We start from the raw sequence: 26,825 nt of genomic DNA on the forward strand, positions 1-26,825 counted from the left end.
AACCCATTTATCATTTTGGGGGCTAAAGGACCACATAACATAAGGTTACCACAATACATGCATGATGGCAGTGACACAAATTTATTTATTTCCGGCGTAAGTCATTAGAAAAATGAGGTATTATTACATAATAGATGACAAAACCAAGGTTGTTTCTCATATCTTTAGCGTCGGTAATAACTAGATGGCAGTGTCATTGTATGGGGGGAAATCAGGGCAGTATTGTGCAATCTAGGGGGCGCCCACAATGTTGAGGATCCGTTTGCTTTTAGCCTTTTGGCAAGTTTGTCTAAAGTGAGCGCTTTTCCAACTGTACCTCTGCCAAAAATATTGCTGCATTATTACATGCTTAGAGCCTCGATTGGCTTCCTTTTAGTTTTGCTCCATTCTTTGTCTAAAGTGAAAAACTTGGAAGGCAAGTCAGGATTTAAGTGCAACCTTCCAAGTTTTGGTGGGAAGCTGGAGCGTTGGGACCTAAGCCCTGGGATTTTTCATTTTTAACTTCTAACACTGGTAATTCACAAGCTTTGCTTTCTCACTCCAAGTCGTACCACCATCCATCGGATGATGAAGAATGGGTGGGCTTCAACCGATTGATTGTCTATACTGGTCCAATGCTAACCATTAAGGGACCAGGGCCTTCCCTATGGGCCAAACTAATCCCAGAGCCGGCCCCTTTTAAACAACAAAAGCATATTTGGCAGTACATATAAAATGTATATTGAGTAAAGGCTTACTGGATATTATCCACCTTGCACTCTGGGAGGGAGCAAAATGGGCCCAAACAACAGTAATTCTATAGGAAATTTTCCAACTAAGCACAATTTCTAGTGGGACATGGAATCATGAGCACTTTTGAGCTATCGTTCTTCTTTGGAGTAAAATAACACCACCAACTTTCGTATCCAAATATTGTACAATTAGTTGCATACGCGTTTTGTTTTAAAAATAAAAAACAAAAGAAAGGAAGACAGATAAGTCAATTGGATTTGGATGAATTCTAGTTTTAATGATTTAGGGGGTGCCACCAAGATGCCTGTTCTCAGTCCATTAGATGGACCAATTTGCCATAATTTTAAGCTCTTTTTTATAGATAATTTAGCTTTAAATCTGCTTCAAATCATAGTGATTAACTGAAATTACGGAGAAAAAGTTTCAGCAAAGACTTCTTTTCTTTGAAATCTGTTTCTATTTTATTGTTCCTACTGTTCTTATTCAATTTTTAATCCTTAGTGGAAGACCAGTGCCCAAATCTGACTCCACTACTTTTACTTTATACTAGTTGGACAGCAATGCATTCACCACCATTAATAGAGAGTGTACTCAAAGGGAAGAAATATTTGACTAAGTCTCTGTCAGATGCCCCGTTAAGGACCCCGGTTGGCTTTCTACGAAGTGTTACGGCGAAGGATGGGACTTGCGAGGACGCAAGTGTAAGACAAGGGACCAAACATTTCATGGAGCTTCACTTGTTTCTTTGAATAAATGAAATTCTATCTAATGCAAAATTGACCTGTGATGAGTGTTTGCTCCAAAATCAGTGACAATACAGAGCTCTATTATTCCTCTTCATCCCTAAATAGTTGCTCTTGTTGAGAATCACCTTCAATTTTGATTAATTCTAATTTTGGCAGAGCAACATTAACAACAAAGAGACTTCTCAGTTTATTTCTAGTTTTGAATCTGACAAAATAATAATGCTCATCTAACTCAAATTCAACATTCGTAAACAATTGATGCTCGAAAAAATTACATTTTGAATAAATAAATCTTAAAAAATATGAGTCCGAAAAAACATAATCCTTATTTCTTTTGTTTCCAACAAAGTCAAAACAACTCCTTTTCAATTTTTTTCCAATGACACATGTCGAACTCCTTTGAAAGTCTTTCTTTTTCATCTTTCATAAGATCACGGATAACATCATGCATTTTACAACAAATGATATTTCCATACATATCTTTCTCCTCCTTTTGAAAAAATGATCTTAATGACAAATCATTAAAGTATTCATCACCAATGTCTTGTATATTCTCATTTTCCTCTAATTGAATGTAACTTTGTGCTCGCCATGATTGGATCAAGTTATCTGTAGATATCTTGAAGTCTTCTGGAAAAGACGAACAAAACGTTCAAAAACATTGTTTTGGATGGCTTGGTAAGTGATCATAACTCAATCTTAACACCAGGGAAGTATTACCATCTTTTTCGAGTGACTTCCAGATTCTATTTTCTTGGACAGACGACCAATAATTTTTATTAGGCTTTAGTCTCATCAAACCTCCCAAATATTTGAGAGCACGAGGAACTCCTTTGCATCTTCTTGCAACATCTTCTCCAATTACTCTAAGGTCTGTATCGATTTGGCCTTGTCCTTTAAATGCCACCTGCTTAAACAAAGTCCAAGATTGATCCTCATTGAGACCTTCTAAATGGTAAAGATATTGTACCCCCATAGCAGATGCAACTATCTTACTACGAGCTGTCACAAGAATTTTGCTTCCAGGAGCACCAAAACAGACTAGATACTTTGAAAAATCTTCCCACTTTAAATTGTTTTCATTCCACACATCATCCAACACCAATAAATATCTCTTCCCTCTTAATTTTTCTTCTAGTTCTGTTAGGACTTGATCTAGATTCAGGTTATCCATTTTGACCAAGTTGTCCAAAGACTTCCAAGATTTCCTTAAAAATCATACATCTATTAAAGTCTTCAGGAACACATACCCATATCTGTTGATCGAAACAGCTTTTTACTTTTGCATCGCCATACACCAACTGGGCCAGCGAGGTCTTTCCCAAACCTCCAAACCCAACAATGGCAACAATGGGGATGATGTCACCGTGCTGATCATTTTGCTTCTTCAACAATGATTCTATAATAAGCTCTTTATCTTTCTCTCTCCCTATTATTAATTCCGATCTCACCTTTGAGGAAGTCTCCCGGCCAGTATCCTTAGCTTTCTTATCCAGTTCTCCAACTCTCTCCCTCAAGTAAAACTTAGACATATCTGCTGCAACTGTGTCCAGCCACCCTCTAATCTCCTTAATTCTATGTCCCATGTTAAGACCAATGAATAGAGGGTTCGAGGGTGAAAAGAAATTGCGTACATGTTCCCAAACATGAACCTCGGATACTTTTCCCCGAGCATGTACCTTCTGGTCTTGGATTTCATAGTCGACTTCATCCGGTAAGTCGTCTGCATCATAGACAACATCTACCAGCCGGCTTATGCGGTTCTTAAAGGCACGGTTGCTCTCCTGCATCTGCTCAGCATCAAGAAGGACGCAGTCTATTGTGGCGAGAGTCTCCCAAAGCTTCTGCAGCTCCTCGTCCCACCAGGAAGCCAAGCCAAGCTCTTCCCCAACAAGCCACGCCAACTTGGACAAGATGTTACTGATTATTCTGTATGGAATTGCTTCCGCCATGGATCTACCATTTGGTTGAAATGAATCTAAATCAGATAACAGGGAAATGCAAGCAAGGTAACACGATAATGAAAGACAGTGAAATTTATTTAACAATAACTACTGTATTTAACAAGTAATATTATAATATCTAAAACTTCAAAAGCTTAAATTATGAAAACATATTATATAGTTTGATTAAAGGTAAGGTCATTAATCATGTTGTAAAATTCAGCTATTAGGGGAGATAAATAATTAAATCCATCAATTCAAGGAAGAACCGATTATTAGGTGACTGCCATGGCCACATCATCTAGGTTGGAGTAGCAATCAAGCTTTTAAAATATTTCAATAAATTACTTAAAATTTTCATAAAAAAAATCTGCCTAGTTCTAATTTCCGTGAATAAAAAGTTTTGCAGAGACAAAAGCAATTACCAATTGTCTGCAAAGTACTTTATGAAAATGTGGATCGAGAATGGATTGTTGATCGACCAACTTGGAAATTGACATGCTGCATATGTAGAAATTCTTGTCACGAATCATGTGTATATTAATTAAAAATGTATTTTCATATTAAAGTAAAAGCATAGCATTAGCATTTCATAAAATACTTTCTCAAAATATCCATAATTATCAGTAAAAAATGGAAAAAATTGTGAAATTTTTAAAACATTAAAAAATATAGAATGAAATTTCAGCATAGGTTTATTGATATGTTTTTACATATTTTAAAGTCATAATATTAAAACTATTTCATACTAAAATGCTACACTTAGTATATTACTAAATATTCATAGGATTAAGAAGTAAAGTAGAAATTAATTAATTTTATTTGCCAACTTAAAAAAATAAGAAGTCAAATTCATAAATGAGAAGAGAAATTGAGTATATAAAAAAATTAAATATGGAGAATATAGTATGTTTAATTGAAGCTTACCTCAAATGAAATGGAATTACTTTACCAACTCTGGAGATCGGAAACCAAAATTAAGGAGACAAAAAGTAACTAACAAGGATCAAACAAAAGTAATTTAAGAGACCAACTGTTTCTTTTTTTTCAGAGTTAAACAAGAGAGATGCTTTTGTTCTTGGAGTTAAAAGAAAAGTGGGAAAATGAAGGAAAATAAAATGGAAGAGTAGTTCTTGTTGAGTAAAAAGAAGAGCAATGCAGAAATCAAACAAACTCTTGGGATAATGCAGATGATAGAAGAAGATGCTTCAATGGGAACTATATAAGGATGAAGCAATAAGAGTGGATGGGTATAGAAAATTAATACACTGGGATGATTTTGTCTCGTATGTTCTGTTAAGGACCCTGCTTGTGTTTCCAGGAAATGCTATAAAAAGAGGATGGGACTTTGGAGGTTGTCAGTGTATAGGACGCTTTTGAAAATGAATCGCCCTTTCTCCAACTCTTTCTCTTCTTCCCCGACAACACGTGATAGTGGGTCCACACTTTGAAAATTGTCAGCATCCAAACAGTGCTTTTCTTGCTTTTCCTACCCGTGGGACACTGAATCGTGAGCACTAGGGATGAACATACAGCGCCTTCTTTATTCTAAGTCTAGTCCATCGTTACTCTAATTTTTGGACCATTTTCTCGTTTTTCTAATCTGTTCTTTAATATCATAGGGTTATCAGACTAAAAATTGAAATTGGATATATATAATTAACCTGATTTTGAGACCATGAACCCATTTATCATTTTGGGGGCTAAAGGACCACATGACATAAGGTTACCACAATACAAGCATGATGGGAGTGACACAAATTTATTTATTTCCGGCGTAAGTCATTAGAAAAATGAGGTATCATTACATAATAGATGACAAAACCAAGGTTGTTTCTCATATCTTTGGCGTTGGTAATAACTAGATGGCAGTGTCATTGTATGGGGGAAAATTAGGGCAGTATTGTGCAATCTAGGGGGCGCCCACAATGTTGAGGATCCGTTTGCTTTTAGCCTATTGGCAAGTTTGTCTAAAAGTGAGCGCTTTTCCAACTGTACCTCTGCCAAAAATATTGCTGCATTATTACATGCTTAGAGCCTTGGTTGGCTCCCTTTTAGTGTTGCTCCATTCTTTGTCTAAAGTGAAAAACTTGGAAGGCAAGTCAGGATTTAAATGCAACCCTCCAAGTTTTGGTGGGAAGCTGGAGAGTTGGGACGTAAGCCCTGGGATTTTTCATTTTTAACTTCTAACACTGGTAATTCGCAAGCTTTGCTTTCTTACTCCAAGTCGTACCACCATCCATCAGATGATGAAGAATGGGTGGGCTTCAACCGATAGATCGTCTATACTGGTCCAATGCTAACCATTAAGGGACCAGGGCCTTCCTTATGGGCCAAACTAATCCCAGAGCCGCCTCTTTTCAACAATAAAAACAGATTTTGCAAGTACATATAAAATGTATATTGAGTAAAGTCTTACTGGATAATATCCACCTTGGACTCTGGAGGGAGCAAAATGGGCCCAGAGAAGGAATGTTCCGCAAGCAAGCAGCTTGGTTAGGGTGACTTCATTTGAACTAAAATTGCAAATAGAAGGCCGGAAGACCTTGTCTTAATCAAGTCGCAATTATGAAAGTTGACCTTTGTGTATTCTATCTTGATCTCTTGTTATTGAATTAGGTATTCGTCTCACATATAAAAAAAAAAAATTATTCGTCTTACTTCATACCTAATCTTATCATCATCTGTCATCTTAACATTTATGTAAGATTAGACCCAAAAAACAGTTGAAAACTTTCACATTCCATTGCTTCTATAATTGTTAAGGCAGAAAGATATTTATAGGTCCTTGATTACATTAAAAATAGTAGTAGCAATTATATAGTTTGACTCAATCGAGAAAATTTTTGTACAAAGTACTAGTATTTGTTTGGAGTATGTATCAAGTTTTTCCCCAAAATATAACATCAACCTTAAAAAAATATTGATATGTTTGGATAAGCCTTGAACATTTTGAATATTACTAGTAAGTTAAAATAAAAAAAGCTCTTAAATTCTATTCAACCAAATCATTGATGAAGCTCAATACAGACGGTCAACCCATCTGCCAAAAGACCCCAGCCAAATTCATTTTTTCAAGGGGAAAAAATTATTTTTAAAAAAATGCCTATGACCCCGATATCCCCAGCTTATACTATTCAATTATTTCCAATTGATCTGGAACACTTGAATTTAAATTCTGTAATATCTAACCTTTTTGTCTTTTTGTTGGCTTATGGCTGTCTGACCTCACATATTTAATTGGTTGCAAGTCATAACCTACCATTCAAAATCACAAAGACTTGGCATCACAGTTACCTACTAAGCTCTCAGAGGTGTTAGTTGTGCCCCAAGTAGGATTTGAACAACTACCATTCTTCCTTCATTTGAATTTTGCTGTCTATCATTATGCTACGGGCATTGTCTCCATTAATCTTCCATGATGGCAATGCAAACGCCAGCTTTCCAGTTTTCTACGCGTTCGAAGAGATAGGGTGAACCTGAGGCTTCAGTTCAGCTCCTGTTTTAACAGCAAATGCAGCTGGTGATTTGTACTATTTCTTCCAGTTTCCTCACCGTTTTGCATTAAAATTGTGTTCCCTCAAATCGAGTCGTCATGCTTTGCTGCATCATTTGTCATCATCTGGTAAAACTGTAAGAGTATTTTGGGATGCACCAGTTCTGGATCAATCTCGAAGAAGCTGGAGCTGAGCTCTGTTTCAAGGTGTTTTGAGGTAATGTAGGAGCATTTTCTCCTTAAATTTCAATTCTTCATTGTAATCCAGGTTGTAGCTAGGACATTATATATATCTATATATGAGCCAATGTTTTTGCACATTGAAAACATCTATGCACTCGCACCATTTTGAGTACTTGGTTTTTTTCTTCCATCAGATTCATTGCGCAATGAAGCGTGCACATTTTTCCTGTTCAAGAGACATTTCGAATTCTATGAAAATGACATGAGTAACTTTAGATATTTCCTGTGGTTTTGTTTAAAGGTTCAAAGAATCATAATGAATGTAAACCTCTACTTTGAAATATAGATCTTCAATACTTTAAAGCACTGTTTTTTACCTTTCTATGATGACCCATAAGTCTTTTCCCTTTCAAAAACTGGGAACTACACCTCGACGTCCTAGTCCTAAGCTTACATTAAACACTTTTATCTGTCATTATTAAGCTTCTAAGTTCTAATTGTCATTCTGCAGATATTAGTAAGAAAAAGGGCAGCCAGATAGCAGCCTAATCCATAAACATGTGCTCGATATTAAATGGAATGAATCCACTGAAACTCCACCTTGACAACTCTCAGTCCATGACTTTATCGAGTGAGGTGAGGCCATGGTCTCCAGTTTCCTGCCACTGAGTTATCTTCAACTAACAAAACAATGAAAATTTACATTCCTCTTTTTATCGTAATCGCCAATGTTACTTTGATTTGATGATACAGAATGATCTGGTTGAATGGTGTTACGCCCTTAATTTTTTTGCACGTCTGGCGGCTTATGTTGCAGTTTTAGGTGAGTTACAAGAAACAAAGAAAGAAAATCTCTTCTTTTCTCATATAAGTTTTATGATTAGTACCTGGAATTGTATATAACCCAATTTTTTCTCCACTTGCACAAATTCATTGGATGCTTACTTCCTGCAGCGGTGATGGTGTTAGTAATTTTGCTGATTTTGAAGTTTGTGACGGACTTCAGTGATGAGAGTGCTGGACAGGATGCGAGAACAGCAACTGAATCGGAGACTAACCCATTATACTCGGAAAAGGCGATGCCATTAACATATGGAACCTGTGAAGAAGATGTAGAGACAGGAAGTTGCAGTAGCGGTGAGGATTTATATGATGGAAGGATTTGTGTAATTTGCTATGATGAGCAAAGGAATTGTTTCTTTGTTCCTTGTGGCCACTGTGCTACCTGCTATGACTGTGCTCAAAGGTACCTGTCAAAACAATTAACATTTTTTTTCCTTTTTGATTAGTAAATGGCTTTATAAATCTAAGTATGGGATATATTGTTTTGCAGGATATATGATGGGGACAATAAGGTATGCCCAGTGTGCAGAAGAGTCATTGGCAAAGTCAGAAAACTTTTTGCTCCATAGCACCATCAATTCTTCTCTTTTTCTCAATTTTTCCCTGTCAGAGAATTTATTTTCTGCGAGAAGGAGTCTTGCTTTTTCAATGTTAAAAGTGTTCAGATTCAGGGTGAAATGGGATTGCAAAGTAAAGATCCTTGCTTGGAGCAAGTTTAAACAAACTACAGTTTTTTGTTTGATGAGTCATCCCTCACCCCATTGCTCTTCTTCACAGTCGAAGGTCCATTCAACCTCTTTTTATATAAAGAAAAAGATTGTGAGCCCAACTGCAGAAACCTCATTAAATATCCCACTACTCATTCCACCCGGATAGGTCCAGCTAACGGAGATCTTGAGGCCCAAAAATACTACAAATGGAGTGACTAGTTATAGACTATGGATTTTTTATTTAATTCAGAAGAAAAATTTAAATTTTGCTCTTTAAACAAAAAAATCATATATTAAATATTGAGTCAAATATTCAAATATTTTATCATATAGATTGATTAAATCCATATGGGTTAGATAGTTCAAAATTGAGTCTGCAAGTAACTCAATTAAAACATGAGGATCCAATGCCTATTTCTCATCAGATTTGAGAACCATCGCCTTTTATAGCTTTGCTTTCGACGAAAGCAGGATAAAGTTAATGCCACGAGAATATTTGTAGTGCGAGTTATTACAGAATATACTGCTCTGAATTTTAGCAAACAATGGAACTTACCATTAAAACACTCATTAGTAGCAATAAATAACACGGAATGGGCCATTAATTATTGCCAATGGAAATGGTATCGCACAAAAGATACTGCAAGGTCCATGCTTGCATTGATTGAAAACGATTTTAGCCTTTTTTGTATAATATACAAAAAAAATTTAAATTATTTTTTAAAAAAATTTATATTTTGATTACATTAAATTATATTTTTATATTTTTATTTTAAGTCAAATAAGTTCTTATATTTTTATTTTAAATCAAATAATTTCTTATTAATAATGATTGACTTGGTTCAAATATCATTTATTATTTTATATCATGTAAGGCTGATATAATATGTTAAAATATCATAATTTATAATAATATGACATATTAGCATATTATAATTAATAATGATATAACATATTAATTTGATATGATAATATTATTTATCTTTCATATTAAATGTCATGTTAGTACTATATGAATATAAAATAATAAATGATATTTTTATTAATAATAATTAATCAATTATTAATTATAATAATTTTTTTAATTTAAAATAAAAAATAAAATTTAATTAACTGTAATAAAAAAATTATTTAATATTTTTGAATAATTTAAACATTTATTTAAACATTTTTTTTCTTTGTACTAAATCCTAAAACAAGTGACATATCCGAACTCGTGCCTTCTACTAAAGATACGTGTTATCATTGAAACTAAAAAGCCAGTGAAAACAAAGACAGTGCGCCTCGATGGGGAACGATAGGGACAAGCACCAAGGATGGTCCCACTTATTGCCATCGTTAGCCGATAAGCCCACCCTCTTCTCTTTCCTATTACTACATACTTTTGTGACGCTACGCATTATTGTTTTTCTCTTACACTGACCCAATGGCAACAATTTAACAAAGGTACAAAACGATGCCCGTAACTTTCTCAGTGGAGGTACTTCCTTTTGCTCCGTAAAAAATTTTTTGGTATGATTTTTTTTTTAGAAGATTATATGTACATTTAAAATTTATATTTACTCAATATATATGATATGATTATTATATTAAAAAAGAAATCAATAAATCAATAAGCAAATTAAATAAACCAAAATAAATTTGTATGAATCCACTCTCGATGCAATTGAACCTAACCTAATTTTTTTTTCCCAAATTTGACTGTATTTTATTTTCAAATGATCATTTATTAAAATTTGAAAAAATATCTATTAAAATTTTTGAATGAAATATGTTTATTAAAGTTTAATTTAATAAAATATTTAAATAAAATTTGAATAAATATGATTAAAAGAAAGTCCATACAAAACATGTGATTAAAGAAGTAATATTTGACACAAAAAACTTAGAGACCGAATGATGAGTCCATGTTAGGTACTTCCTTGGGGATAACAATCACATGTCTGTAAGTATATTATTTCTTTAAAATTTATATTGTTAGTAAACTTGATGTTTTTTTTTTAATTTTTCGTAATGTCTGTGTAATTAAATGTTAGAAGGTGAAATCAATAATGAAAATATATTGTTATAAGTAAAAAAAGAAAAAAGACCGACTGTAACTCACTTTTGTTTGCTGAAAATTAGAAACTGAGGACGAGGCATATTCTTTTTTTTTTAAATGTAAAAGAAAGGCGTTATGATTTGAATCTCAAACCTTTATCCGTTATCTTTACTATTTAAAGTTAATACAATTACACTGCAATACCAAACAAACAAAATTTCGTCATATCTTTGTTTATTTTTTCTTCCTCTTAGACTGTGTTTGGTGGAGAGACGTGGGTGACATGTCATGGCTGCCAAAGAGGCAAACACCAACTACCAAGCCGGACAAAGCAACGTTTATCATGCTTGTGATAGATTGAATTATAATAAAGAATTTGGGCATGTGATTTCAGTAAATTTCCAATATGACATATTAATCTATTGCAGCACAGTAGGCAATTACTCGCTGCAGTGCAAATTTGCTGAAGCACGCTACAAGGTCCCATTTTTGTTGGAATCTTTCAGGACTTCTCATAATGTCGACATTTTCATGGAAAATCCAAAAACCTCCCAAAGACTCTTGATCAATCTGAGCTGAAGCCAATCAGTCAATGTTTTTGATCTTTCAGCAACGTTGGATCACGAATTTTTAAAATGAGGCCCTGGGAATCTATGCTCCTTGGGGTTCTAAATGCTGAACTCCGCAACACTTTTTCCAAAGGCGTGATATCCAATCTTTCTTTTAATTATTGATTAAATTCCACATTTGATGGCTTGAGACTCGAGGCAGCGGTCTTTACCTTTCAATTCATCTCAAACGACAAGGCATGTGGATCCTTGAAAAATTCACGAAATTAATGAAGAAGAGACAAATATCCTCTCTCATATAATTTCTTTTTATCATCTATCATTATTTACATATACGAAGACATTTATGAAACGAGTTTTATCCATAAGATTTATTTGGAGCTTTTTTCTATAAAATTATAATAAAAATAATTACAATAGAATAATTTATACATGTGTATTTGTAAGTAAATATACGTGTCGAAATTTACAATTTTGGTGTAAATGATAGAAAAAAGGCCAACGCAAAGAAAGAGCGTGTCATTCACGTCGAAGCATTGCGGTTTCCTTTTTTTCATGCCTTAATAAGAAAAGCTGAACCAGAGAGTGTTCAAATTTGGAATTAAAATAAGTTGCTCAGTGGCAACACAAAAACTCGTGCTACCACAAGCCATCCACGGCCGAAACGTACGCTGGCCCGTTATCGCTACTGACTCGTCCTTCGTCGCGATTTCCTCTTGATACCCGTCGGCTTTTCAAAGCCGCCATTCCCATATAATTAATGCCACGTCGTTTTGCAACATCGATTTTTTTTTTCTCGCATTAGATAAGATTGGAAAACCGGATAATCTCAGTGGTGTCCATAGCCATAGGGATGTAATTGGCAGTAAAACGAAATTGGGTTGATCACTTCTCAATTTATTTTGATAAAAAATATTAATAGAAATTAGTAGTATTTTATATAAAGAATGATGCAGATTTTAAACTTCACTATGATTAAAATTGTTGTTATATGTCTATTTAGTTATTATATTTAATTTTTAATCAAATTTATTGTATATTAAATATAGATTGATAAAATATATAATAACCTTCAAAATTTAAAATCTAAAAACATCAAATGCAATATATATAAATTAATAATAATATTATTAGATTTGACTTTATTTGCTGACATAGGATGAAATGAAATTGACAATAATTATGTTTTGTCCTGAATGTTCAATTTTACTATTTTTAGTAACAGTGGAAAGTTTTGACAAAAGAGTTAGACTCATCAAATGAACAGTACTTCTTGGCATCTCGTTGGAACAAAAGTCTAAATAAACAATTTTGTTATCTTCTCCAAGTTTTAAAATTTTATATATTTTGTAAAGTTTATAATTTTATTGCTATCAACATTGAATTTTTAGTATAATTGTTTTTTAAATATTATTTTTTTATCTTTTCAAATATGAAATTCTAACTCTATTATTATTCTCATCAATATCAGTACTTATTTGCACGTAAGATTCATGTTTGACATAATTATAAACCTAATGCTTAAATGTTTTTATGAGATTGGTGAACATAAAATAGATATAATTTGAGATAAAAATTAGTATTAGAAATGAATTTAATATTTTTTTATTTTGTACTTGAATATTTTATTTATTTATTAATTAATTTAAAATTTTTTATTTGAAAAATATGAATTCAAATTTCTTTTCTCTCAAAAATATATATATATATATTTTTATTTTTTTCATATTGTAATTTGTTTACTCAAAAAAATTAGAGCACAAGCACAACTTGCTCATATTAAAGGCAAAGAACAAGTAGGACATTTTTGGGTCTTTAACCTACAAAGAAGTCCTATTTTTTTACTCATCGATTGTAACAGAAAACTAAAATTACAAAAATGACATTAATTCTTTATCTTTTGTCGCTGAAAGAATAAATGCACAAAGCACATAGTCGCTTAATTTGAAAAAAATGATCCACACATGCCATCACATCATCCACGTGGCAGATTCTAAAAAATCCCAAAAATTAATTAATACTATAAAAAAGGATGGAAATGGCAAGCCACGAAAGAAAAAGCCAGAGCACTAGCGTGGGAAGGACTGGTAGTTTTCTTTTCTTCAAGCCAGGCTTTCTTCCTTCCTTGCTAAAACCAAAAGCAAAAGCAATCCTCCGTCGACTCTACCACAATCTAATATGCCGCCGGAAGAGAACCAGGTTCCGTTACTTTCCGACCAGGACTCGGACCAGGATGTAGCGTATGAGTCCGGTGAAAAAATCCACATCATCGGAATCAACGAGCCGGACGAGGAAGGCTCACTGGGTGTCCCACCTTTTTCCTGGAAAAAGCTGTGGCTCTTCACTGGACCGGGTTTTTTAATGTCAATAGCGTTCCTGGATCCCGGGAACTTGGAAGGGGATCTTCAAGCTGGAGCTATAGCCGGTTACTCTTTGCTGTGGCTTCTGATGTGGGCTACGGCTATGGGGTTGTTGGTTCAGCTGTTGTCTGCGAGGCTTGGCGTGGCGACGGGGAGACACTTGGCTGAGCTGTGTAGAGAAGAGTATCCGACTTGGGCTAGGATGGTTTTGTGGGTGATGGCAGAGTTGGCTTTGATTGGAGCTGATATACAAGAAGTTATTGGAAGTGCTATTGCTATTAAGATTTTGAGTAATGGTGTTTTGCCTTTGTGGGCCGGTGTTGTTATTACAGCTTGTGATTGGTTAGTATTTTTTTGTTTGATTTTAGTATAATTTTGGGATTTTCTGATCATGAAAGTTATATGATCTCTATATTTTCCAGGTTTTTGGTTTATTGAAAATGGTGGTAGGTTGCGTCAAGCAACCAATGAATCATTAGTCAAGCTGTAGGCTATAGCATGATTATTTGACTCGGATACATATGAGTTATTTTGGTTTTTAAATTTTTTAAAAAAACTTCGTTTGGTAGCCTGGATCTAATTTCTAGTTTTTATGGGTAATGGAAACAACTCAATTAATCTGAGCAAAATTGTGAAACGAGGCTTTTTTATTGTTATGGTTTTGTCAATTGCTAGTTAACTTGATTTATTTTCTTACATTTTCGAAGTTGCTCGCCAGAGTATCATGAAAACTTATTGCATTATGTTCACCAGATTCTTCATTTCTTTACCTTGTTACAGTTTTATCTTCTTGTTTCTTGAAAACTATGGAGTGAGGAAGCTGGAAGCATTTTTTGCAGTCCTCATTGCAACTATGGCAGTGTCATTTGCTTGGATGTTTGGTGAAACAAAACCCAGTGGCTCCGAACTTCTTCTTGGTGATAACTCCCCCTCCATTGTAGTGATTTTTTGGTTGCCTTTCTTTTCCTTATTTTTTTAGAAGAATTTCTCGTCTCTGTATTTTAATAATTTTCATACTGTCTTGCAGTTGACTGATGATCCGATGGTTTCATATTTGCAGGTATTTTGATTCCAAAACTCAGCTCCAGAACCATACAGCAGGCTGTGGGAGTTGTGGGCTGCATTATCATGCCTCACAATGTATTCTTGCACTCTGCTCTTGTGCAATCACGAGACATTGATCACAGCAAGAAAGGCCGGGTGCAGGAAGCTCTTAATTACTACTCAATAGAGTCCACTGCTGCTCTAATAATTTCATTTATAATCAATCTGTTTGTTACAACTGTCTTTGCCCAAGCATTTTATGGGACAGAAGTAGCCGATAGTATTGGCCTTGTGAATGCTGGGCAGTATCTTCAAGAAAAATATGGAGGTGGAGTATTCCCCATTTTGTACATCTGGGCTATTGGATTGTTAGCAGCTGGACAAAGTAGCACAATCACTGGCACTTACGCTGGGCAGTTCATTATGGGAGGTTTCTTGAACCTGAGGTTGAAAAAATGGCTAAGAGCATTAATCACTAGGAGTTTTGCAATTATTCCTACTATTCTAGTTGCTCTTATTTTTGATACTTCTGAAGCAGCACTAGATGTCTTAAATGAATGGCTCAATGTGCTTCAGTCAATTCAGATCCCTTTTGCCCTTATCCCACTTCTTTGTCTGGTATCCAAGGAGCAAATCATGGGTACCTTCAAAATTGGCCCTGTGCTCAAGGTATGCTGTTACTTTCCTTGTTTTGCGCCTTGCTTATGTATTAAGTTATTAACTTGTCTTGCCATCCATAGTTCTAGAGCACTTCACTGGCCGGTGCCTAAAGTTCTCTTCCCCTATGACATTCTATTTTTGCCGTGAAATAGCTTGATTTTTGAATGCGATTGTACATGTTCTGCAATAACTAATATTACTGTGGACTTGCATTTTTTGTGGCATGAGTTATACTATTCTATGGGTAAACTTTGATCAGTGCCTTTTTGTTTTGCTGATCTACAGATCATGATCAGCTCTTATTTATGAACAGCTCATTGCTGTAATTGATAAAACGTGAAATCAGTGCATTGATAATGGTATGGCAGCACCATAGTGATTAAATCTTCCCACCCTCATTTTAGCAGGGGAGCCAGTACAACTCTTCGTCTAAAAGAAATTGCATCTTGAGAGTTCTAGATTCAGTACATTCCACTCATGTAAACTGTTATATTGGGCCCCTTGATTTTATAGATATATCTAAACTTGTTCCCCATGGTGTACTTAGTCACGAACCTGGTGGCTGTACTGTTTCATTATGCAAACTACTAATATAAGTTCCCCAGATTTGGTGATCAAGATCTTCATGCCTGCATCATTTACCAACATTTTCCTTATTTTCAAGCTTCCCATGAGTTCATGTCTAAGATTTGGTAGAGTTTTGGTTCTTTGTCTCGTCTGCCTTCCTTGAGGAAGTAGGGAAACATAGGAAAGGAAATTCAGAAATGATTGTGATATCAACATTCAAGCTTCGTGGATTAGTGTCCATTTTAACTTCTGTGGTCTAGAGATTCTGAATTTTTTTATTATTGCATGTTTACTTGCCTTTTGTGCATCTAGATCCTATCAGATCACTAATCTGCCTCATTTGTTTTCAGAATGAAAATGATGCTTAACTTTTGGCTTCCATCTTGTAATTTTATACTATTTTGGTTTACAGTTTAGTGGAATCTGATTAATTCCACTTATTATCTCTTCCTATTAAAAGGAAAAAAAAAAATTGCTTAAGGCTGCTGTTTCTGTATATGCAAATACATCTTCCCTCTTTTAAAATTTTCTTCTCTCTCTTTTGCAGACAGTTGCATGGCTTGTCGCTGTGCTGGTGATAGTGATCAATGGATATCTTTTAGTAGACTTCTTCTCCTCTGAAGTCACTGGTGTAATGTTTGCAAGTGTAGTGTTTGCATTTACAGGCGCATATCTTGCGTTTATAGTTTACCTTGTTTCCCGGGGTTTTACTTTACCTGCTTGGCGCTGTTTGGTACAATCTAAACAGACACAGGGAATTGAATGATCAATCTTCAACACCAATGTCAAGGCAAGAGGATCAGAAGCATGAAATACCTACTGCCAATTCATTTAGGGACCATCAAACTGTTCTTTTACAGATGAATTCCTCTAGTTAATGCATATCGTTTTGGCATATGCATACTTATAGGGACTTTAACTTTATGTACAAAGTTCATTTTAGCAAACATACCATGTCTGGAGTATCGTTTTAAACAACACGGTAGTAGGTTCCAGAATATCCTTAAAGAATACATGTATCAATCCTGCCGCATACAGAGGATTGGAGAAAGTGAGACTATTCTTTTGAAACATTTGAAGGAGCCAAACTATGTAATGTTCCATAATGTAACTCATATTTTGTTCAAGCTAGCTATATGAGAAACAGCTTGGACAAACGAGTATTTAAATTGATTAACTGTTGCATTTGCCATTTTGGGCAATCATTTAGTCTTGGAACTTTACACGTCCTTTTCTTCCTTTACCTTTCATGCCTGCCGATTTTTACCAATAACTTGTGGCAAGGATATAAGTAAAATTTTAGTTCTGAATGACTGCATGGGTTAGCCCTCGCATCAAAATTATTGCTCTTCTTCTGAATGCATGACATGCCTTCATCAATTCATGGCATTCCCTATAGGCTTTGATCAGTAATTACTGACAAGGTTTACTATCTTAAGATTGGCTTAATCATGTCAAATAAAAGAAGACTAATTATGATTGAATTGAGCAAACTGAAAAGTAATTGTAACGCAAACTATAAAGCAAAAAGGTTAAGTAAACCCTGTTGCTGTTTGTACCATGACTTCCATCTAAATTTTCAGAACTAATCAGAAAAATACTATTCCTATAATTTTTTCTAAGTTTTTCACGATGAATAAAAAACAAAAAATTGTAGACTGAATTCTTAAACACACTGATTAACAAAATTTAAACAACCTTCTTACTGATGAAATCAATAGCACTTTTAAAGAATTTAGCAATGGATGAAGTAAATATTACTAATATAAACAATAAATAAAGGAAAAAATGAAAAATGAAAATTATGGGAACGGAGCTGGGAAACTTGGGCTGTTCAAGTTGAGCCCATTATTACGAAACCAACAGACCGGAAACCCAAAAACTGGAAAAAGAAAGTTCAGTGAGCTAGAGACACGTTGCAATAAAAGAGAAGAAACAAGGAAAGGAAAAAAAAAAAAAAACAAAAGAAATCTGCTCTAACTCCCCTTCCCATGTATCCTTATTAGCAAGCGAAGAGCAAGGGGTTTGTATTCATTTCCCTTACTCCGCACCATACCCTCCTCAACTTCCTGGTTTTTGTGTTCTATCTTTTTACCGACCGCCGAGGTACGTTGTCTAATATATCGTTCTTTCTGTTTAATTTCATTTATTTATTTTGTTCGATTTTTGGTGTTTTGGTTTTCACAGTGTAGATAGTTGGGCTTAGAATATGCGTTTATCGAAGAATGCAAAAGAGAAAAAATTCGCAATATTTTGAAAAAAAAAAAATCTCGAGGCTTTAAGTGGTATTGAGAAGGCAGGGAATTTAGTTTGGCATACGATGAAAAATGGAAGCATGTGTAGATAGGAGAATTTGCCGCCACAAATAATCAATAAATATATCATAGTTTCACGAGTTTATTGGTTCATTTCTGTATTTTGTTTTTTAACTTGTTTTTTGATGGTATTTCGAATATTTTCGGCACCTAGTCTGCTATAATTTGAGATTTTGTTATTTGCTCTTAGGACATTAGGTTTCTTAAGAGACTGGAATAGCTATTTTCCAGCCCTGTTGCGAAGAAGTAAGAACATGAATTTGGGGAGTTTCTGCTGCTTGATTGCTAAAACAGCTAAAGGAATGCCTATGACATTCCTCCATTTTTAGGCAATCAAGCTGTTGGATATAAATATTCAGATGGATGTGCTACTTTCTAGATAAGCTGGCAAACGATTAAATGGTTTTTTAGTGTTAGGGGTTTGTATCACTAGCCTTATCTTGAAAGCCTTGTACAGTATGTTTTGTACGGTTTGCTTCTATTTTGAATCTATTTACCCCTAGCTTTGTTGTGTATTTGATTGTGGTCTTCCATGGAAACCTTCTTTGGTTTATGTTGCTAATTTGTTTTTGTTTATGTCTTTTTTTAATTAAGAATTTTCAATTGCATCTTGTAGCGTTGTCCTTGAACCACCAGTGAATTCGCACAAATATGGCTAGTACTGGGCAACATGTAGAAAATGATACTGCTTCTTCTATGATAGAACAGCTTTGCAAGGCAGTTCTTGAACTGGAAGCTTGCAAGGATGCTTCTGAGAAGGTTCAGTGGACAGAGATTGAACTGCATTTTCGTGATTTGGAGATGACACTAAAGAGGAAAGCTGAAGAGCTAGAATCTAAGGAGAAGGAATATGAGGAGAAGGAAGCTGAAACTCATGTGTTGATTGCTGAGAGAGAGGCAGCTGTTGCTGCCAAGGAACAAGACTTTTTGGATCGAGTGCAGAAGCTGAAAGATGCTGCTAGTGCTGCCATTGCAGAGGCACGTGCAAATTTCCATCCAACATCTATGGAACCTCTTGATGCTGGGGACAACAAATACACCAAGGTAAGCAGCTCTGTTGGTGATAGAAACTCTCCTGATGAGGATTTTCCTCATAAAACAGGTGAAAATACTGAAAATGTGGCTGCTGATGGTAAGCCACGTCCAGAGCTGACGCAATTTTGCGAGCAAATGGATGCAAAAGGACTTCTGAATTTTGTAATGGAGAATCAGAAAAATCTGTATGCCATTCGTCAGGAACTTCCTGTTGCACTGGAAAGTGCAAGTGAACCAGCCCGTTTGGTGCTGGATTCACTGGAGGGGTTTTACCCTCCTGACGAAACAACCCAAACAGTGGATAAGAGGGATGCTGCCCTTCAGGGCATGCGCAAATCCTGTGTTGTCTTAATAGAAGCCATGGCTACCTTTTTGGCCAGAATTGACCCTGGTGCTGATCACCTTCTGAACCCTGAAACCAAGCAGCAAGCCAAGGCAATTGCTGATGAGTGGAAACCTAAGTTGTCTAGTGCAGGCACTGACGCTGCCAATGGCAATTCATTGGAAGCAGAGGCATTTTTGCAGCTCCTTGCTACTTTTAGGATTGCTTCGGAGTTTGATGAAGAAGAACTCTGCAAGCTTGTTGTTGTAGTTGCTCACCGCCGGCAGGCACCTGAGCTCTGCCATTCCGTTGGGTTAACACAGAAAATGCCAGGTTGGTGTTCTTTTAATTAACTGACCTGATGGTGGTTTGGAGACTGGACCATTGTTTCCATAAGATGTGTCTTGAGTTGAATTCCTGTTAGGGGTAATGGTATTTTAGACTATTTGAAAAATATATTACATATTGGAGTTACTGTGATGTATCTTTGTGATGCTGATGGCTATACTACTGTATGGTGTCAATTTGCTAAACCATGTCTTAGTGTTGCAGGTGTTGTTGAGTTATTGATTAACAGTGGGAGACAAATAGATGCTGTACGACTTATTCATGCCTTCCAGCTTTCTGAAAGTTTTCCTCCTGTGCCCCTCTTGAAGACATACTTGAAAGATTTGAGGAGAAATTCCCAAGGGAAGGGTGGGAACTCTGGTGCTGCTGCTGGTGCACAGGTATGCGTGCTTATACAGAATGACCATCCCATGCTGAGTTCTCTATACTGAACATATCAGTTTGTGATTTGCTCTTTGTATACAGGGTGATGTAAATGCACAAGAACTTGCGGCCTTGAGAGCTGTAATAAGATGTGTTCAAGAGTGTGGGCTAGAAGCTGACTACCCACTTGACCCACTCCAGAAAAGGTTTGCTCAACTGGAAAAATCAAAATCAGATAATAGGAAGAGAGTAGGAGATTCTGGTAAACATCTGCAGCCAAAGAAGGCAAGACCCAATGGTGGATTTCGAGGATTTCGTGGACCTCCTGGTAGGCAGGCTCCACCTGTTTACAACAATCGGTCTGCGTATGCAGGAATGCCCGAAAGATATCCTCATGCTGGTCCTAACCCCTACAATTATCAAGTCCCAAACCAACCTACTTATCCTCCACAAGCCAATGATCAAAGATTATACTACTATTCTCAAGACGACAGAGGTCCAGCTCCCTCATTCAATGCAGCTACATCTAACTATGGAAGCTATGGTGGTAGTGGACAGCCATATATGTAGTTCTTGATAGAGAAGTTTACATAGTAGATGCAAAAGATTAGTTGATCAGATTCTTTGCCCCTCTTTGGTACTAATGTAGCCCCCTTTTTTTGAGGCTTCTATTATCAAATGCCTTCAAAACCATGTAGTGTTATAGATTGAGCTTGCTATGTAATTTTCCATCGACCAACAACTTACTAGGCATGCTAATGTAGGACATTGTACTTTACTTTCCTCTTTCCCTGTTGATTCTCATTAGCATGCAAGAAATTGCGTTCATTCATTCAACTGCTCATTTCCCAAAGCTTATTTCGCTTGTTTTCAATTTTTAATAAAATAAAAATATATAACCAGTAACAATCGTTTGCCTGCATAAATGAGAAAAAAGAAAAAGCTAAAACGACATCGTCTCTCTGGGATATATTATATCAAACGTTATTATTTATTTTACTAATTTCGTGGACGTTTTCGTTTGTTGGTGAAAAAACTGCTCTATCCAACCAACGCCCGGTGCATTTTGTTGCATCAGTTAGGTTCAAAGCTCATTTCTGGTACCTGCCAACATTCCCTCTTCTCTGTCTCGGGCTTCCGGTTTGTTCACTCTCCTTCAATTCCTACGCGTCAGCCCGAGCCGCCCTACGCTGTCATGGCACGGGCACTCGTTTACATTACCGTCGCAAGCGTCACCTTCTTCCTCCTCTTTCTTCTCTCCCGATCAAATCCCTCCACGTCAACGCCACTCCTCCTCCCTCCACCTCACCACGGCGCCCCTCCCGCCATGATCCTTCCTCTCTTTCCTTTTCCCAAGAATTCTTCTAGAACCTTCTCGCACTCTCGTCGTCACCTCCTGAGATCCGATTCTCACTCTTCCCATCCCAACGCTCGCATGAGACTCTACGACGATCTCCTCCTCAACGGGTACACTATTATTATTTCTTTAAATAATTTTTTTCCTTTTTCTTTTAACTGAGATTTTTTGAGTATTGGAATTCGAAGGTATTACACTACGCGGCTATGGATCGGGACACCGCCGCAGAGATTTGCTCTTATAGTGGATACGGGAAGCACTGTTACTTACGTTCCTTGCGCTACTTGTGAACAATGTGGTAGACACCAGGTGATTGTTAAATTTCATTCATCTTTGCCACTTCTGATTCGAATTTTCATTAATGATTCTTTTTTCTGATTTTTTTTTTAAATTCTGTTTATTTATTTTTTGGACTCTTAGTTTATTCCAGGCATGTTAAAGCAGATCTCACTAGAAAAATTCCTTTTGAGTTTCTTTAGCGTTACTCTATTCTTTAAAGACATTCCTTTAGGCTTTATTTGGTCGTTGCTTCTGCTTTCAGAAGCAAAGAGTAAAAATGTAGTTAAGATGTAATGCAAACAATATTTTGAAAGATTTAAATGTTAAATTTTACATCTTTCTTTTTTTGATAGTATACGACTTTTCCTTTATACTATTTGCTTTATTGAAACATTTTAGGATGCACAATGTTGGTAGCAACGGGGCCTTAACAATTATCAAGGTTTTCATTGTGTTGATTGTGAAAATTTAGATAGGTGGTTAAGCCAATAGTTTGCTGATGCTTTTTTTTAATCAGGACCCAAAGTTTCAGCCGGATTTGTCGAGTACCTATCAACCTGTAAAGTGCAATTTGGATTGCAGTTGTGATACTGACAGGGTGCAATGTACTTATGAGAGACAGTATGCTGAAATGAGTAGCAGTAGTGGTGTCCTTGGTGAAGATATCATATCGTTTGGGAATCAAAGTGAACTTGTGCCCCAGCGTGCTGTTTTTGGTTGTGAAAATGAGGAAACTGGTGACCTGTACAGTCAACATGCTGATGGCATTATGGGATTGGGCCGTGGTGATCTCAGCGTTGTTGACCAGCTTGTTGAAAAAGGTGTGATTAGTGATTCGTTCTCATTATGTTATGGTGGGATGGATATTGGTGGGGGTGCTATGGTTCTTGGTGGTATTTCTTCCCCACCAGACATGGTCTTTAGTTATTCGGATCCTGAGCGCAGGTATGTTTTTGTAAACATTTTATCTCAGAGATAGAATGCCTCATCAACTTCCTAACAAGTACATTCGATACATCTGACACATTTACTCTAGTTTCGGGATGGCAACAGTCCATATTACAACATAGATTTGAAAGCGATACATGTTGCGGGGAAGCAGCTACCTTTGAACCCAAATGTCTTTGATGTAAAGTATGGAACTGTTCTGGATAGTGGTACAACATATGCTTATCTACCAGAAGCAGCATTTGTGGCATTTAAGAATGCTGTAAGATCCTGCTCCCTTAAATGAACTAGAGTTGTTAGTAAAATTTAGTGAGGCATATTACCGTGTTCTGACTGGGGGTCCCACAGCTGAGTTATAATTGAGGTTAAATGACTTGGAAACTTTGCTCTGACTCCTTAATGGCATTAATGTGTGGGATCATTGGAGTTTCATTCTAACAATTGTACATATTCAATTGGAAGTTTATGTTTAGTTGTAAGGGCATGAGATGACTGCGTGTTTAACAGGTTGACCTGTTAACACTCAAAATTTAAAACTTGGCATTTATTGTATTTGTTCCTTTCCCCTTATATCTTTTATTTGCATCTTTATGTTGCAGATTATTAAGGAACTTACTAGCTTAAAGCAGATCCGTGGTCCTGATCCAAATTACAATGATATATGCTTTTCTGGTGCTAGCAGGTATTACTTATATCATGTAACAGAACAGAAAACTGGAACTGTTTTTAATTATATATTGTAAAAACGGATTAGTTATCTTTGCTGTTCTATTAACAATTAAAATTTGTTTTTCTGCTTCAGTGATGTCTCTGAACTCTCAAAAATATTTCCAACAGTTGAAATGGTATTTGACAATCAGCAAAAGTTATTGTTAGCACCTGAGAATTACTTGTTTCGGGTAAGCTTTTGAAACTGTAATTGCTTTATGCTGATTGAACAACTTCATTTCTCAAGGGAACCTTCTTAAGGTTATGCTTGAAGTCAATTTAGGAAAAATTGTGTTTGAATTCAATTGAGTATGTTGCTCTGTCCTTGATGTTCAATATGTGACTAGGGGTTTTCTGCTTATCTTACATATTATATTCATAAAGCATTCAAAGGTGCGCGGTGGATATTGCCTTGGGATCTTCCCAAATGAAAAGGATCCTACTACCCTTCTGGGAGGTATGTTAAGCTTCAGAGAACTTGTGTTTCATAATGTCATTCCGTGTTAAGCTTTAATGAGCGTCCTTTTTGTTGCTTGGTCTTAGTTATTGGAATTTGATGCAATTGGAACCATCTTTTGTAGTAAAGTTTGCCAAAATATCTCCCAGTTCAATTCCAAAGCTTTAATTTGTTACCATGAAAATTGTGGGACTGTCCTCTTGTTATTGTCATTCTTGTTGTAACTAGTTGTCTATAATAGGAATCATTGTGCGTAATACTCTTGTTACATATGACCGTGAGCATTTGAAGATTGGTTTCTGGAAGACTAATTGTTCTGAGCTATGGGAAAGGCTTCGCATAAATGGTGCACCATCCCCATCTCCTTCGTCTTCAAGTGGGAAGGATAATTCAACTGTGGAATCACCACCTACTTCAGCCCCTGATGGATCATCACATTATGCTATTCCAGGTACAGTAAACCACAGTTATCCAAGGACCTTACATGGTTCTCATTCTATTTGCATCCATTGCAGGATTAAAACTCTGTTCTGCCATTTATTTTATTGAAAAGCATGAGTGTTCATTTCTTTGTTAATTATGCTTTCTAAGTAATAATGTTCTGCTATATTCCATCTTCAAGAAACAAGGTCATGTTACTGTTCAATTACCCCTTCTGGTGTAAAATCAGGATATATCATGTATTTCAGTTGGAATTCTTTCAGATGACATTTCCTTATTGATGAACAGGGGAAATTCAAATCGGTGAAATTACATTGGATATGTCATTGAGCATTGACTACTCCTATCTAAAGCCTCACATCAATGAACTCGCTGAGTTTATTGCCAAGGAGTTAGATGTCAATGCTTCACAGGTTAACCATCTACTGTCTTCGAATACAGGAGCATTTGATGCCAGTAATTTATGAACTATTAATGTGAAATTGCATGTTAATTGCGAAAGGAATTTTAAACTATCTTACCAAGCAGTTGATTTTTCTGTCTATGGTTAGTTTTGGTAGTAATCTTTACTTTATGGGCTTACGAAAATGTTTGGATGATTTCAGGTGCATTTATTGGATTTTACATCTGAAGGAAACAGTTCTCTTGTCACATGGGCCATAGTCCCTTCAGGATCAGCTACCTACATTTCTAATGTTGCTGCAATTGTAAGTCTTCTTTTGGGGCATTGCAATACTTTTAATACATGATTAGAGCTGTTTCATGACTTTCTGCTTCCAGAGTATAATTTCTCAGCTTGCTGAACATCGTGTGAGGCTTCCTGATACTTTTGGAAATTATCAGTTGGTGCAATGGAAAGTTGAGCCTTCTGTGCAACAGTACGTTTCCATTTTCTAGAGGCCTGGTTATTACTTTTAGTTTTGGCCGCTTTCTCTCTCTCTCTCTCTCTCTCTCGCTTGCATGGGTTTGGAGCCTGGGGGGTATGCCATTTTAAAAGATACCTTCCTGCTGACATTTGATGAGAATAATCTTGAAAGACTCTGTCTATTTACATATGGATCTGAAACTACATGGGCTTGCTCTTAAATTTTAATATGCAGAATTCCCTCTCCATATGGCCTCTTTACCATGTCCATGTCAGTGCATGTGTGAAAACTTGTATCATAATTCTAAATAGCATGGATTTCTTCTACATAGTTCATTGGTGCTAATAGCATGGATCTGTTCTATCTTACATTATCTGAGATATCTGCATCCTAAATTGGTTTTTTCTCTTGGGTTCCTAGTCTCTGATTATGAATAATGAATTCATATCATTGACAAATGAAAAGTTTTATTTATTTGAAACAAAATCGGTACTCATCAATGTGGCCTATTCTTAACCAAATCCTGCAAAGTCTAATGGTCAACATTGTTGAACTTAGAAATTATTTATATATAGAAACAATTTGTTACGGTTTACATGTGCATGATATAAACAAAAACTAAATAAGAGCATGTAACCTACTAATTCATGATGCAACATCTATTTTGAGCTGCTAGTTGACCTCTTCAACTCTATTTATAATAGGTGAAACTTAGTTGGGACCTGCAGGGGCCAGGGTTGTCTCAAATGTTGAAAAATTCCATAATTTATTATTTGCCTTTATGTTATGAATTTCATTTAGACCTTAATAAGAACAACCCCCCTCCTCCCTCCCCTCTCTTCTTTTCTCTTTCCCCTCTCAAAAAAAAAAAAAAACATTTTAGTGTAATCTATACGTATCTCTTGGTGAATTTATATTCAGAACTATGTTAGTATTATATGACAAGTGATGATATAAGATTTAACATGATTTGTTCATCGGAAATGATACAGAACATGGTGGCAGCAGCACTATTTGGTGGTTCTTTTGGCTATTATCATCACAATAATTGTTGGATTATCAGCTTCTGGAGTATGGATTATCTGGAGACGCAGGCAACAAGCACTCAAGTTGTATAAACCTGTTGATGGAGCAGTTCCAGAGCAAGAACTCCAGCCACTAGAGTCTTAAAAGCTATTTATGCTCGATTATTATGCTGAAAGAAGCATTGTCCATAGACGGTGGCCATGGGTTCTGCACCATTACAGTTTACTGGTCTAAGAGTTTTGCTCGATGACAGGGATCGTCCTTTTCTGTTTATCATATCAAGATAGAAGTACAGAAAAGAATTCCCCAAGTCAAGTTGTATGTGAATATTATAACATGCAAAGTCAATCAGAAAAGCTCGTCAATAAAGGGTTTGATTTCACACAACTATTGCTGTTGAATATACTTTTAGAGAGTAACCGGCCAAATAAATATTTCTTTAGTTTATCTTTTGGGTTTGGCCGTG

General features: G+C 35.8%; 5 protein-coding genes across 7 annotated transcripts; 4 read left to right on the forward strand and 1 right to left on the reverse strand.

The window, feature by feature from the left end:
* LOC18611228 (putative disease resistance protein RGA3) lies at positions 1,782–4,723 on the reverse strand. 3 transcript variants are annotated; one of them, XM_007047369.2, is made up of 3 exons: positions 4,349–4,723; positions 3,847–3,922; positions 1,782–3,456 (listed from the first exon to the last, which is right to left on the reverse strand). In XM_007047369.2, the coding sequence occupies exon 3, from the start codon at positions 3,428–3,430 to the stop codon at positions 2,645–2,647; it is 786 nt and encodes a 261-aa protein (XP_007047431.2). In that variant the 5' UTR covers positions 3,431–3,456; positions 3,847–3,922; positions 4,349–4,723; the 3' UTR covers positions 1,782–2,644. The 3 variants fall into 3 exon arrangements, with proteins under 3 accessions (XP_007047431.2, XP_017969952.1, XP_017969962.1); XM_018114463.1 differs by having other exon boundaries at positions 1,782–3,434; positions 4,349–4,722; XM_018114473.1 differs by lacking the exon at positions 3,847–3,922 and having other exon boundaries at positions 1,782–3,434; positions 4,349–4,722.
* On the forward strand, positions 6,708–8,772 carry LOC18611229 (E3 ubiquitin-protein ligase SPL1). The gene is made up of 5 exons (XM_007047370.2): positions 6,708–7,134; positions 7,612–7,736; positions 7,854–7,923; positions 8,055–8,346; positions 8,434–8,772. Exons 2-5 carry the CDS (start codon positions 7,659–7,661, stop codon positions 8,510–8,512), a joined length of 519 nt encoding a protein of 172 aa, XP_007047432.2. The 5' UTR covers positions 6,708–7,134; positions 7,612–7,658; the 3' UTR covers positions 8,513–8,772.
* LOC18611230 (metal transporter Nramp3) lies at positions 13,313–17,103 on the forward strand. The gene is made up of 4 exons (XM_007047371.2): positions 13,313–13,965; positions 14,404–14,540; positions 14,684–15,336; positions 16,442–17,103. Exons 1-4 carry the CDS (start codon positions 13,442–13,444, stop codon positions 16,658–16,660), a joined length of 1,533 nt encoding a protein of 510 aa, XP_007047433.1. The 5' UTR covers positions 13,313–13,441; the 3' UTR covers positions 16,661–17,103.
* Positions 17,821–21,114, forward strand: LOC18611231 (FRIGIDA-like protein 3). Its single transcript, XM_007047372.2, has 4 exons — positions 17,821–18,000; positions 18,826–19,899; positions 20,119–20,294; positions 20,380–21,114. Exons 2-4 carry the CDS (start codon positions 18,861–18,863, stop codon positions 20,845–20,847), a joined length of 1,683 nt encoding a protein of 560 aa, XP_007047434.1. The 5' UTR covers positions 17,821–18,000; positions 18,826–18,860; the 3' UTR covers positions 20,848–21,114.
* On the forward strand, positions 21,309–26,746 carry LOC18611232 (aspartic proteinase-like protein 2). Its single transcript, XM_007047373.2, has 12 exons — positions 21,309–21,744; positions 21,823–21,943; positions 22,431–22,858; positions 22,967–23,123; positions 23,461–23,543; positions 23,664–23,760; positions 23,954–24,026; positions 24,268–24,477; positions 24,756–24,880; positions 25,073–25,174; positions 25,248–25,345; positions 26,326–26,746. The coding sequence occupies exons 1-12, from the start codon at positions 21,473–21,475 to the stop codon at positions 26,501–26,503; spliced, it is 1,944 nt and encodes a 647-aa protein (XP_007047435.2). The 5' UTR covers positions 21,309–21,472; the 3' UTR covers positions 26,504–26,746.

This window comes from Theobroma cacao, chromosome 1 (assembly GCF_000208745.1).
Source record: "Theobroma cacao cultivar B97-61/B2 chromosome 1, Criollo_cocoa_genome_V2, whole genome shotgun sequence".
NCBI classification, from domain to species: domain Eukaryota; kingdom Viridiplantae; phylum Streptophyta; class Magnoliopsida; order Malvales; family Malvaceae; genus Theobroma; species Theobroma cacao.

What these genes read in the sequence shown, in the direction of transcription:
- LOC18611228 (XM_007047369.2), bottom strand. Translation starts at nt 3,430, where the DNA reads ATGGCGGAAGCAATTCCATACAGAATAATCAGTAACATCTTGTCCAAG.
- LOC18611230 (XM_007047371.2), top strand. Translation starts at nt 13,442, where the DNA reads ATGCCGCCGGAAGAGAACCAGGTTCCGTTACTTTCCGACCAGGACTCG. An exon ending in GTTATTACAGCTTGTGATTG is followed by an intron (nt 13,966 to 14,403) that starts GTTAGTATTTTT and finishes ACCTTGTTACAG; the next exon opens with TTTTATCTTCTTGTTTCTTG. An exon ending in TGGCTCCGAACTTCTTCTTG is followed by an intron (nt 14,541 to 14,683) that starts GTGATAACTCCC and finishes TCATATTTGCAG; the next exon opens with GTATTTTGATTCCAAAACTC.
- LOC18611229 (XM_007047370.2), top strand. Translation starts at nt 7,659, where the DNA reads ATGTGCTCGATATTAAATGGAATGAATCCACTGAAACTCCACCTTGAC. An exon ending in CCATGACTTTATCGAGTGAG is followed by an intron (nt 7,737 to 7,853) that starts GTGAGGCCATGG and finishes TTGATGATACAG; the next exon opens with AATGATCTGGTTGAATGGTG. An exon ending in GGCTTATGTTGCAGTTTTAG is followed by an intron (nt 7,924 to 8,054) that starts GTGAGTTACAAG and finishes TACTTCCTGCAG; the next exon opens with CGGTGATGGTGTTAGTAATT.
- LOC18611231 (XM_007047372.2), top strand. Translation starts at nt 18,861, where the DNA reads ATGGCTAGTACTGGGCAACATGTAGAAAATGATACTGCTTCTTCTATG. An exon ending in GTTAACACAGAAAATGCCAG is followed by an intron (nt 19,900 to 20,118) that starts GTTGGTGTTCTT and finishes TTAGTGTTGCAG; the next exon opens with GTGTTGTTGAGTTATTGATT. An exon ending in GTGCTGCTGCTGGTGCACAG is followed by an intron (nt 20,295 to 20,379) that starts GTATGCGTGCTT and finishes CTTTGTATACAG; the next exon opens with GGTGATGTAAATGCACAAGA.
- LOC18611232 (XM_007047373.2), top strand. Translation starts at nt 21,473, where the DNA reads ATGGCACGGGCACTCGTTTACATTACCGTCGCAAGCGTCACCTTCTTC. An exon ending in ATCACATTATGCTATTCCAG is followed by an intron (nt 24,478 to 24,755) that starts GTACAGTAAACC and finishes ATTGATGAACAG; the next exon opens with GGGAAATTCAAATCGGTGAA. An exon ending in TAGATGTCAATGCTTCACAG is followed by an intron (nt 24,881 to 25,072) that starts GTTAACCATCTA and finishes GGATGATTTCAG; the next exon opens with GTGCATTTATTGGATTTTAC.